Source organism: Balaenoptera musculus, chromosome 10 (assembly GCF_009873245.2).
Source record: "Balaenoptera musculus isolate JJ_BM4_2016_0621 chromosome 10, mBalMus1.pri.v3, whole genome shotgun sequence".
Classification (NCBI taxonomy): Eukaryota; Metazoa; Chordata; class Mammalia; order Artiodactyla; family Balaenopteridae; genus Balaenoptera; species Balaenoptera musculus.
In genome coordinates, this window is record NC_045794.1 from 5,612,678 (window position 1) to 5,625,856 (window position 13,179).

The 13,179-nt window shown below is 48.1% G+C and overlaps 1 protein-coding gene and 1 non-coding gene across 4 annotated transcripts in view; one reads left to right on the forward strand and one right to left on the reverse strand.

The window, feature by feature from the left end:
- ANO2 (anoctamin 2) overlaps positions 1 to 13,179 on the reverse strand; it is a 344,349-nt gene that overhangs the window by 236,732 nt on the left and 94,438 nt on the right. For all 3 annotated transcript variants that reach the window (XM_036865660.1, XM_036865658.1, XM_036865659.1), the window contains 2 exons: positions 10,759 to 10,813; positions 8,381 to 8,432 (listed from right to left, as the gene is read on the reverse strand). In XM_036865660.1, coding sequence (XP_036721555.1) covers positions 8,381 to 8,432; positions 10,759 to 10,813 — 107 coding nt within the window. The remainder of the gene's footprint in view (positions 1 to 8,380; positions 8,433 to 10,758; positions 10,814 to 13,179) is intronic.
- TRNAG-GCC lies at positions 11,281 to 11,353 on the forward strand. The gene has a single exon. It is a non-coding gene; the product is annotated as a tRNA-Gly (tRNA).

The window sequence follows — 13,179 nt, forward strand, 5'->3', positions numbered from 1 at the left end:
AGCTGAGATTTCAGGGTTGCGGCATCACCCAAGGACCAGTCCTTTCCTGATTTTACGTCTCCTCCTCGGCATGCACAGAAAACATCAGAAATAACTGGGGCGGGGTGGGGGGGGGGGTTGATGGGGGATGGAGGGTGGGTATAGGGAGTACGGGTTGGGGAGAGGTGCCCCGGGGCTGAAGGAGCTGCAGATTTGTCTTCCTCCGAGGACTACAATTTCACTCTGAGCATCATTAATCAGTTCAAGAGCCATAACCACAGCAACGTGAAGCCACCCTACAATCATCAAGGAGAGGGATCCCAAGCCGGGAGGGGGCGGGGGGTGGTTCAAAGCTGTCAACATGGATACAGGCTGAAGCATCACAGGCGGGCAGGGCTCCAGCTAGACCCCACCCCACGCACTACCCAACCCAGTCCCTGCACCCATACCCACCCCCTGGTTGCCACGGCAGCAGCATATACCCTGAAGACAGTCGCCAAACCGCGTGGAGAAGTTCAGCAGGTGTGGAGCTCCCCTGCTAGTTCTCGGCTTTGCTTAGAGGGTAGCCCAGCATCTGAGAGCACTGGGCCGACATCCTGAACTCCTGGGTCCTGCCACCAGAGCTTCGAAACAGATCTCGAATCGTCGGAGGTCTAAAGCTATGCACCCTACGTCCCATCTGAAATAAAGTTCCTTGGCAGTGAATGCCAGTTTCACTTCTAGAATGTTGTTCACGCCTTGTTTGGTGCCCTCCAAAGGCCCGCAAGGTACCTGAGGCAGCGAGCACGCCCCTCTCACGGGAGTCTCCCATGGCTCCCGCCTCACTGCTGGGAACACGGGAGGGATAACGGTTGTTCCCCAAAAGAGTAAGCAGCCCTATGGCGAACGTGATCTCAGCATCTCTTCCCATGATTCACAGGCGTCCACCTACCCGCTACTCCAGTTTTCTTTGGCAACCCATGCTGATGAAGGAAACTTAAACTCTGGTTGACTAGTCTGCTTCCTAAAGAGAGGAACCAAGACGACTCAGGTCATCAAACCTGAATTGTCCTAAACCAGATAACCAGAGCTTCAAGATGCTGTCATTGACTGTGTCTCTGCCCCATGGCTGTGCACCTCCCCCTCTTCAGGTGGTATCTTAGGCGCCATTCCATCAGTGGCTGCTGGGCAGAGGGAGGGGATGGGACACGAAAGGAAGAGGAATGGGGAGGGGGAGAGGCAAGCTGAAAAGTAACTGTTCATCCACAACTTCACCCAAGAAAGGGAACTGCTTTGGCCTCTCAGCCACAGACTTCAGACACCAAGATTCTACCCCCAAACAAGCATGGAAATCAGTTTGAAAGAAGAAAATAATCAAACTCTAAGAAAGAAAAAAAAAAAAGAGTCCCTGCTTTGAAAATTGAAATTCTGAATTTTTCCTTTCTTTTCAGCAAAAAGGGCTAATTGGTTCCATCATGCACCCTCCATCTGGCCATAACGGCAACGCTTTCCTCTTCAGGATGACATCCAAAGTCCTTCCTCTCTGCTCTAGACCCAGGGAGAGAGAGAGAGAGAGACCCAATCTTTTGTCCTCCTACTCCCAGAAGGGGGGCCAGCCAGAAGGAGAAAGCACTGAGAACATTTTCCTTCCCCTCTCGCCCCAAAGAGAAGCAGTGCCTCGGCCCAAACAAAGCATGGCCCACCGAGGACTTCTTTACTGATCCCCAAAGTCCCTTCAGGTCACCGGGTACTTCATATCTGTTGCTTAGAACCACAATTCCCCGGGGAAAAGGCTCACATTTTTCTCTCTGCCCAGCAATGGCCACAGCTCTGCTGATTCAGCCAAGCCCAGCAACACTGGTCCTCTGCAAATACAGGGTCAGGGTCAAGGACCAGAGCAGGGTGGGCTCAGGCCCTGGGACTGGTACCTGAAAACACCCTCATAATATAAAACCTAAGGCTTCGCATTTAGCTTCCAAGACATCTCTGGTTTCCTGGACACAGAGCCTGACCCAAAGCACAGTTTCTGGTCCACCTCCCAAAGTGAGAATCTCCTAAAATCTGCAAGTGCTGCCGAGTGATACGGAACTGCAGCTGTGCCCCTCCAGGCCAAACACCAGGACAGGTACTTAGAGGCATGATGCTCACCCCCTGAAAACTCATTTGGTTTTGATTCCCCCCAGAACAGGGCCCAGTCTGCCCGGCGTTCTGCTTTCATCCCTGTATTCCAGCCGGACGTAAATCTAAACCAGAGCCCCCCAGACAGTGCATTGAACAGAGACTATATTTACCCATCACCAAATTGTCTTGACGTATGCTTAATTACTTAAATGCCTTTAATCCCAAGCCTTTTCTTCTAACAAAATATAAACCAGTTCAGCTGGATGAATGATAAATCAGATGTTTACATCACACAACGTGGTCTGGCTTCGGTCAAAATAATTAAGACATCGTCTCCTGAGTAGGGAGGGGAGATGCCCAAAGCATACGTTTGTTTAAATGCTCTGATGCCAAAATATCTATGAAAATGTAGCTCTATCAAGTTGTAATTTTCTGTCCATGAAAAGGCAACAACTTTCATATGAAGGAACAGGAAAGGTGTCAGTGAAGGAAGCTTGGGCTTCTTTCCACGATAAAGCACACTTGAAAGGCATTCCAGAATGGGGTGAACTGGCACAGTCCTGAACCCAACCACTGATCTGACATTATGTTGATTAGGAGGCACCATCGGGCTGGGCCAAGTTTGTGATGACTTACAGGCTACCACCACCCTGCGGATCCCAAACTCACAAGTACTTCCAGGCTCTGGACATGGTGTGTGTATCAGCCCACCATCCCTCACTTCCCAGGTAAATAAAAGAGAAAGGGTGAGTTGGCTCTTGGGGAGGTTACAGAAGAAACCCCCCCAAATTAAAAGTTAAGACAGTCACCAAATGCCGATCCTTTTTCGAGGGCAGCTCCCCTTTCTTTGCCGACTTCTGCTAATTTTTATCCTGCTGCCCCTCCTTTCACCAAAGAAGAAAGAAAGTAAAGAAAAGAAAAAAAGGCGACAGGAAGTCCAAGAGACCCTACTGCTGGCTAGGACATTGAAAGGGACCAAACGGTGAACGTCCATATAGCAAATGTTAGAAAAACCACAACAAAGATTAAGCCCTTCACAGAGAAGACTTGGTTTCGTTTGAGGACTTCGGAGAAGCAACAGTCAGATCCCCAGAAGGCCAGCACATGGACCACTCTTCCCACTCCCAGATGTAGGCAGGGCAAGAAGCCTGTGGCAGCCCATCCTGTACTCATATCGCTGTCTACCTTCAGAGTCCCTGAGAGTCACCTGGGGAGTGGGTTAAACATGCAGTTTGGGATCAGCAGATGCAAACTAGTCTATATAGGATGGATAAACAAGGTCCTACTGTAGAGCACAGGGAACCATGTACACAGATGGTAACAGCTCTCCCGCTAATTCCAGGTCACGATGCTACCCTGGCATCCCCAACTGCCAGGCCACACTTTTGTAAATGGTCTCTCTGTTGATATTCCTGCCCTGAATGGTGGTCATGTGAGTGTGTCATTTGCTCCTGTTGGGACCCTAACCTGATTCTCTGGAGTGGTTCCCTTCCTGTCTTTTGTATCATTTGCTTTCCTTGCATGCACCTCTCTCGCTAGACAGCCATGTGGCTTATTTGTTCTTCTCAAATGCCACTCAAATGTGAGCTCCGTAAAGGCAGGGATCTGTGTCGGAGTCTCTACTCTAGTTCCCAGTTCTAGAACATGAATGATACGTAGAATACGAATAAATATTTGTTGAATGAATGGATGTCACAGGGGGAAGACCTCAGCTTTCACCTTGGCTGGAAAAGCTTTCCCAATAACTTCATCCATTTATTAACTGATTAATTTACAAGAGCACTGAAGAAGAGCCAAGAAACTCGGGTTTCCATCAGCTCCAAATCTCTAACCTTGGGCTCGAAGTCAATCTCTCTGTTGGGAAAGTGGTTAATATCTAATATCTGTTGAACCTACTCTGCACGGGAGTTAAAGGATCAAAGGAGATAAAGAGTGTGAAAGTGCTTTGCAAAGCATACAATGACACACATGCAAGGGGTCCTTACTATCTTGGTTACAGGAAGACCTCATGTGTACAGAGATCTCTTATCTGGTTATCTCAGCTCTCACAACAGAGAACCCAGAAGAAAAAGTATCTCAATCTCAGGCAACCGATTCCCTAAGGTTATGTACCTAGCCACAGCAGAATCCTCCAGATCCTCCTGCAATGCCTTTTCGCTCTCTCTTTACCCCAGATTCTAATGAGTTTGTTTTTCTGTGTCCTAAATAGCAGGGCAAACCTTGAAATAGCGAAACTCAGGGAGGGAGGTCACCAGAGTCGAGAATTCAAAAACATCAGAGACTGTGGGGCAAACAGCCCTAATAATACTTAGGTAATCCTTGAGGAAACTTAAATAACCTTATATTCTCAAGGATAATCCTGAATCCTACAGAAAAGCTTACGTATGCCTTTATATAGAGACCATATGTTGATATATTCTATATAAGAAAGCAGGGAATTTTAGAGAGACTTTAGAAAAATTTCTATATAAAAAGATGTTGCTGAGGACATTAAGTGCTACACCGCTGACTGTATTCCCCTCTCACTTTGGTTCAAGGTCAAATTTGCAGCCCAACTGCAGAAGCTAGAGGGCCGTATGGTTTGCATATTTGTAGCCTATTTTTTCCTCCTAGTTTCAACATTCTATTTTAATTTGTGTTTTTCCTGTTTCTCATTTCTTTATTTATTATTTATATTATGCTGTTTTATTGTTTTTCTTGTAAGTCACCTCAGAAATTTTGTGGAACAAGACAGGACTATAAATAAATCAATACATACATCTTGTATGCAGCATAATGCTTTGCAAAAGTAGGCATTCAAAAAAATGTATTTTCTACAAAGAAGAAAGTGATAATACCAGACAAATGGGAGGGATTCTGAATTATTATTATCTTTAGTTTTATTTTTCCATCTTCTATTTCTAATCTTTATCATCTTTTCCATCTTTTAATTTCCACCGTAATTGAGGACAATGAGAAAGGGAATAAAGCTTTGTAGATTGGTCACAAAAGTAATGACCACATAAAAGGTAATTCCAAGGCTGAAGGATCAATGAAAATGCCTTGGAAAACAATTCTGCACACAATCCTGTTCTTCCTTTTTCTTTTATTTTTATGAGGCAACCCTCCTCCGGAGGAAATCTAAGCCAATTCTAAGCCCATGTGTGTTTCTCTATAAAACCAGAGAGAAGGGCAATAAAATCAAAATTTACCCATGGCTCAAAGGTCCGTTATTATCCTGAGGCCTCACAATGTTATCACATTCCTCATTCTTTCTGATCTTCTAAGTAAGATGGTAAGTTGGCCAAAAAGCTGAAAGGGTACTGTATTTTCCCAGGCGGAAGTCAAAGAACCTGAGAATCGGCCTTCAGCGTTCTCCTCTCCTGGGAAGCAGAGTTCAGTCCCTTGTTAGGAGCTAGTAAATCATCAGCAACTACTGTGGAACCAACAGCCCATAAAGACTCAGCCAAACGCCACGCTGAGTTCCCTGCATCCCAAAGGCAGAGGAAGTAGGATCGGAGGAGGGAACCCAGGTTCTAGACCCAGTTCTAACAGTGTCTCAGTATGTGGCTCTGGAAAAGCCACCCCTCCTGTCTGTGCCCGTGGTAACTGGAGATGATCATTCCTGACACACCTACCTTCCCGGCGAGTCATGAAGCTAACACTGGATAACTTATGATGATACTTAGATGCATCCATGGGAGCTGGCTGTTCTGAATCTGTGCTCCCTTTGCCCTCTGTACACTTCTAATATCATACCTACCCGATTATCTCATAATTATCTGTTTATGTGTCTGTCCATATGGCTAAACTAAGAGCCCCGCAAGAACAGAAAGTAGGTCAAATTCATCTTGCCATCTCTCAGTTTCTATAACATCATTTGACACATAGCAGGTGCTCAATAAATGTTTTCTGAATGTCAAAAAAGAAAGAAATTTTTGAAAACTACTCAACAACAAAATCCTTAAGATGTCTGACTTTGTGACATCGGGAAAAAAAAAAAAAAAATACAGATCCTCAAAGGAAAAAAAACTGCTGTCTTAAAGCAGAGGGTCTCTAATGACTTTTCAACAATCTGGAGGCTGTCCCTCAAAACAAACTTTAGTTTTTAAGGACTTCCCAGTTTACAAAACAAACTAACAGTTTCCCATTTAATCTTTACAAAAACTCTGCGAGACACGTACTTCTTACCTTAAAGGGAAAACTGGGTTGGAGAGAAGTTAAGTCATTTGTCCACAGATACACATCACAGGGAACTCACCAGCTACTGCTGTGACACAAGCCAGCTGAGCACGTTTAATTAATTCACTAAAGCAAATCGACTGAGTAGAACGTGCAGGGCAGCCAGCCAAGTGCACTGGGGGATAAAAGGTGATCCAGACACATCTCAAGGACTGTCTCGGGGGTCTAAGCCACGGACACAGATAATCACCAAGAAAGACATCAAACTTGATGGGAGTTCCAAGGAGAGGGCATAAAGGGAGAACCTGGGGGACAGAGGTATTCGGTCTGGGGGTGGGCCCGGGTGAGACGTGGGGAAGGACATGCCGGCAAAGGGAACAGCAGGAGCTAAACCAGAGAGGGCAGTGGTCACGTTAACAGGAAGAAAAGCCCGAGAGATGGACAGCGTGAGAGAGGAATGAGACGGAAATGGGCACAGCCAGACGCTGATTTCAAGGTTCTGGGAATATCTCAGTGGAGGTATCCAGCTGGCCGCTGGAAAGGCTGGTGTGCAATGGGGGACAGAAGTGGGAAATAGAAATTCATGGCTGCATGTCTTCTGCGCAGGACAAGAGTGAGGAGGCCAAGGGAACGTGGAGAAGACAACCTTGAAAATGGGGGAGGAGGAAGAGGAAGCAAAGTGTGGTCCAGGAAGGAGAAACAGGATCTTCCCTGGTATCCTCCCTGGATACCCACTATCAGAAGATGGAGGTTCAGTGAGAGGGTTTGGAAGGATATAGAAAGACAAAGACGGAGGAAAAGGCCATGAAACGCGGGCAGGACGGAGTCACCTGTGACACCCGAGGGAGCAGTTTTGGTCCATCCAAGGAGGGTGTGAGTGAATAAAAGGCAGATTACTGGAACCGAGGAGTGAACTGGACTAGAAGTGAGGGTAAATTCCAGAACTTTGATAGAGGCCATGAGAAAACACAAACTACACCCTCAGACCTCTTGACGCCTCTGGTGGTCCTCGGTTACAAGCGCTCAAAATGAGGGCTTCGGTCCATCCCATGGGACTGAGGGGCCAATGCCCCGCCTCACTCACTCAGAGTCTCGTCTCATCAGCACCGTGCTCCAGACAGACAACACCATGTAGAAGATTTGATTTTTTAACACTGGAGTGGTATTTAAAATTTTGTCGTGAGATGAGTACATCAGAGTCATATACAGTCGCCCCCTTGAGAGGTCCCGCACTGTTCTAATGATACTGTCACTACACAGCACCTGCTCTGATTCCCTCTTCACCCCCTTCCCTCAGTCCTGAGGCAGCAATATGGACCCCACATAAACTCTCCAACGTTAGCTATTATTACTGCCATCGTGGTTACTGTTCCTCAGCTTGACGGCCTACTTTATTCCCTAGACTTGCCTCTAAATGACTCTTTTCAACTAAAAGTTGCCTCAAAAGCCAAAGGTGTGTCACCCCAGGGTATGTTCTGAGTGATGAGTGACAGCAGCCCCTTTGGAAAGAGCGTTCCACCTGCAGGGGGATCGTGTGGACACCACGCGTGGACCTAAGCTCAGCGTGTCACCCCCGCCTGTGTCCCCTCCACCACCCGTCAGCATCCGGCCCACCTGCCTTATACTGCAAGCTCCCAAACACTGAGGGTCCTGCTTCAAACACAAACACCCCCAGGTTCAAAAACCAAACCACAAGGCAGACAGGTTTAGCCAGACAGGTTTAGTGGTGACAAGGACGCTGAACTCAGAAGAGGTACCGGCAGACTAATTCACCCTCTCTGGGAGTCAGTTTCTTTAGACATCAAGTGAGGGGCTTGGACTAAAAGGCCTCGAAGATGCCTTTCTTCTTAAAAACAAACGAATAAAAAGCTGTCATGATTTGGGTGGTTATTAAAACCTTTTGGAGACTGTGAAGAGAGAGGAGCTGAATTTTCGGGATCAAGTGAAAGGTGTCAGCAAGGATCCAGGGAAAGGAGAGGAAGGACAGAGACCTGGGGTGAAGGTCAGGGGGCAGCCCCAGCCCCATGAGGAATGGGGGCAGGCAGGGCGCCCCCTCCATGCGGGCGTCTGTTTGTCTTGTTCTCAGTCTCCCTGGCCCCCCAGCCCCTGTCAGCACGGCCCCCGGTGGGAGGGTCCTTACCCATCATGTTGTTGGCTCGAGACCAGGCGGTGCGCTTCAGGATCTCGCGTACCTAAAACAGATGACAGATCGGCCGTGAACGTCTGGGCCACATGGTGCGTCCCCAGCCCGAGGGCGGGGATGGGCAGGCATGTGCCCAGCTCACGGACATTCCAACAAAGCATCTAACCCCCTCAGGCACACACCCCCCGTTTGCCACCCCGCCCTGCAAAATAAAGAAAAGCCTATAAGTTGACTGCAGTTACAGGAGGGAAGGGGAGCCCAGACTCACATCCCTCTGGAGGGCCCAGGAGGAAGCCGGGAGGGAAGGCGAGGGGGGGGCGTGCCCTCCCCACCAGCCCCGACAGTGCCCTGCCGCTGAGGGGTCCTGAGCGAGCTCCCTGCAGGTCCTGAGGGCCCGTGGGCCCCCCTGCAATGGAACTGTCTCTCAGAGCTGCTTTGGGGACCCATGAAAGTGCTTTGGCAACTAGAAAAGGGCCACCTACATCTTGGTCCTTGGTGCTATCACTTCTCTGCTTTTCCCCCAAGTCCTTATCATGCCTCCCCAGTCAGAGCAGGTCCCACACATCCTCAAGACTCCACGCGTCATAGCGCATCCTGGGCACACGGCAGGCTGCTGCTCAGTGACCACTGCGCATCAACAGGTCAACAGCCCCGACTGTGGGGCCTGCAGGGACCCTGTCGCTCACTCAGGAGGGCGGGGTGCTGAGAGCGTCCCAGCCAAGGAAGCAGGGACCCAGGGCAGAGTAAACCTGCAGGCCAACTAGTGCCCTCCAAGGGGTCTCAAGCCTGCTCCCGGCTCCAGGAAGGAAGTCGGCGTTGGGACAGACAGCTGGGCTGCCCAGATGCCCAGAGGGAAGGGGGCACAGGGAGATGCAGGCGAGGTCCTCAGACCAAAGCCCAGGGCAGAGCAGACCCCAGGACAAAACTCAAGGCCCTTTTCTCCCCCCGTCACAGTGTGCGGTAGACTGGGAAAAGGGCAGGAGGGGAAGGAAGAAGCTTCCAGAACGAGAAAAGATGTGTTACTCCATCATCATTTACACTCCCACATTCCAGCCACAGACCTAGAGGGAGTGGTAAATAAATAACTTCCAGCAGAATGGGGCCCAAGAATGTTTAATTCACTTATAATATAGTGCAGTATTCAACTGCAGTGATAATTAGGAACAGCATTTATATGGCAGTCTATTATTTTACAAGCACTTCGCAATTATCGGGTAATTTCCACAATGCCCTATAATGTCCCCCCCAGTCGTGGGACCCAAGCTGTGGGGAGGCTTACAGCTTGTAACATCATCAACTAAAACAATGGGAAGTTTACACTTTTTTCTGTAGGAAGATAAAAGAAATCATATGCCCGTGTTAAATCTTGCTAGAACACTAGGCGAAGGGACCTGAGGTGTTTTCTTGCCCATCCTGCAAGCAAAGAGTCAGGGCCGTGTTTTCAGCATGACTTGGAAATGTTCTGCATCTTCTTCCAATCACCTGCCCCTTCTTACCCTTCTCATCACCCTGCTGGCTTGGAAGTCCTCTAGGTACCTAACTTTTATTCCTCATTCTGTTGAAACTTAAGTTCTTTCCTAGGGATCAATGGGAACATGCTGCCATGTTTCCACTGTGGCCTAAGTGACCAGCGTTCCTTGAGCCCCTTTTTCTCTCCCTTCTTCTGTCCATAAGCTGGATGCTCTCCAGGTGGGGAGGGGATAAATGGATCAGTGAACAGAGATGCCCTACAGCTCAGACTGGGGCCGCAGGGCCCAGGGGAATCAACCACCCTGCAAAATCCAAAACCTTGACTTCAAAAGGCAAAAAGACAGTAGAAGAATGGCTACAGTCACAAATGTTGGCTTCCTATTGAATGGGCTGGTAATTCTGTCCTTGGACAAACTGCCCAGCTCTAGCATTCCCTGTGACAGCAATGAGCAGGACTTCTTTGGGGATGAAGAAAGAAACTCAGCAGCCCAGCAATGAGCCCTCATTTGGACACAAACGATCTGCCTGAATTTTTTTTCAATTCATTGCATCTCAGAGCCTCAGTTTCCTCAACCATCAAGCAAGGGGGTCACCTGACTAGCTGAAAGTCCCCCCCCCAGCTCTGACATTCCCTGCTTCTGTGATTCCAAGAAGGGCCTGGGTGGAGGACCATAAAGAGGAGACCCGCCTCTCAAGCCAAGAGTGAGAAGAGTTGTTGGCTATTTCGATACTGGGATTGGGAAGCTCCTGGACGCTCCTTCCAGTTGCTAGGCAACTCCAAGCAAAGGATGATGGGAGGCAGCAGGGAGGGCGAGAGATGCCCTGCCAAAGGGGATTCAGGCTTCCTCTCCCCCTCCCGAGCCCACCACACCTGGTTAAGCACCTGGTTAACCGGTTTTACTTACAATGCGGCTACGGGTAGCATTATCAAAGAAGGTGTCCTTGTCCTGGATGTTGTACCTGGCGACACCAAGAAAGCAGGTCAATTCATTTCATTATCCTTGTTCTGGGACTACTGTCACCCCAGGCCCAGAGCAAACCTCTAGAAAGCAACATAGCAAGATGTGTAAGAGACACACACTCTCACAACATTTACACTCTTTCTGACCCAGTAATTCTGAAAACTTATCATAGAAATGTATCACTGGGAAAATAAATTCAGTGGAAAAAAAAGGTCCATAAATTAAAATGTTCATTACAAACTTACTTATAACAAAGACTATGGAGCTAAGACGCAATTCCAAAACCTAAAGGATGGATTATCATACAGCCGTTGAAAATTATAATTATGAAAACTTTAGAAATACTGTAGAAAAAGTTAGACTATGATAGAAAAACATTATACTATGATAAGTTTTAAAAATGGAAGTATATAAAAAGGGTTCCTGTGCGCGGACAAAGACAGTACAAACACAGCAACGGGGAACTCCCTGGCGGTCCAGTGGTTAGGACTCAGCACTGCCACTGCCGAGGGCCCAGGTTCAATCCCTGGTCAGGGAACTAAGATCCTGCAAGCCGCATGGCGCGGCTGGGGAAAAAAACAAAACAAAACACAATAACAGAAAAGAGTGCAGTTTCAGGATGTTGGGGTTATAACTGTTTTTCAAATTTTCATTTAATGTTGTCACTGTTGTCACATCAATTAGATACCAAACTCCCAATTATGCAAGACCTGTGTCTGTTGTAAACTTCAAATGTTGACCTTTCACTCAAAAAAACACCTGTGTGGAATAAAGACACAGACGCAGAGAATGGACTTGAGGACATGGGGAGGGGTAGGGGAAGCTGGGACGAAGTGAGAGAGTGGCATGAACATATATACACTACCAAATGTAAAATAGATAGCTAGTGGGAAGCAGCTACATGGCACAGGGAGATCAGCTCGGTGCTTTGTGACCACCTAGAGGGGTAGGATAGGGAGGGTGGGAGGGAGATGCAAGAGGGAGGAGATATGGGGATATATGTATATGTAGAGCTGATTCATTTTGTTATACAGCAGAAACTAACACACCATTGTAAAGCAATTATACTCCAATAAAGATGTTAAAAAAAAAATAACACCTGTGTGACTGTCCTTAGGGCATTGTGCTGGAGGGCACACAGACACCTGAACCATGCCCCCGGCCCCCTGGGAGCCCAGCCACTGGGGATTGGGGTAGGGGGTGTTTCCAAGCAATTGATGCAGAGGAGAACGTGACCACATGCAGACCATTGCTATGAAAACTCAGAGGATGGAGAGCATATTCTGGCTGGGGGTGAAGAAGTGGCCTGGAAGGAGCACAGAAGCTGAGTGAATGGAGCTGTGTGGGAGGTGGCAGGTCAGATGCCAGCGCCGGTGTGGAGAAAGGGCCCGAGGAAGGGGAGATGCGGAGGACGCACAGACTGCAAAAACAACAGCCGGCCAGGAGGTCAACACGTCAATCCCAGTGCAGCCACTTAAGCTTTCATGACCTTGGACAGATCCTGGACCTTGGTTTCCTCTCCATAACAGAGGGATAGTTATATCTGGACGGCCGCTTCACAATGGGAGTGCGACACTGTGATTTATAATAAATATATATTTTGGTCTTCATCCACTGTGCTCACAGCTTCCCAAGCCCTTGGAATTTTCTGAGCCATAAGAGCATCTTTTGTTATAGTATTTGGTCTCCTGTCCTCAATTCCTGAAATTGCTTCAGAGCCATAAAGGTGACAGGAGTGTCGTGATACTCATAACAAGCCCCTTTCAACCACCAGTGAGTTTATGTTAATGAGGTGACTTTTGGAAAGCCGCTAAAGATAGGGCTGGTTGCCAGGGAAACCACCAGGAGTAGAGGGTTGGACTTTCAGTCCTACCCGCTGACTTCCGGGAAGCACAGCGGGACTGGAGGTTGAATCAATCACCAACGGCCAATGATTTGATCAATCACGCCTATGGAATGAAACCTCCATAAAAATCCAAAAGGATGTACTTTGAAGAGCTTCTGGGTTGGTGAATCAAAACGCTTTCACGCTGAGCCCAAAACTCACGAGGACAGAAGCTCCTTTGTTTGGGACCTCGCCTTATGTATCTCTTCACCTGGCTGTTGATTTGTATCCTTTAACATCCTTTATAATAAACCGGTAATCTAGCGAGTAAACTGGTTTCCTGAGTTCTGTGAGCCACTCTAGCAAATTAGTCGAACGCAAGGAGGGGGTCGTGAGAACCTCTGACTTGTAGCCAGTCGGTCAGAAGCACAGGTCACAACCTGGACTTGCTTAGGCATCTGAAGTGCGGGGCAGTCTTGTGACACTGAGCCCTCAGCCTGAGGGATCTGATGCTATTTGCAGGTAAACAGTGTCAGAAT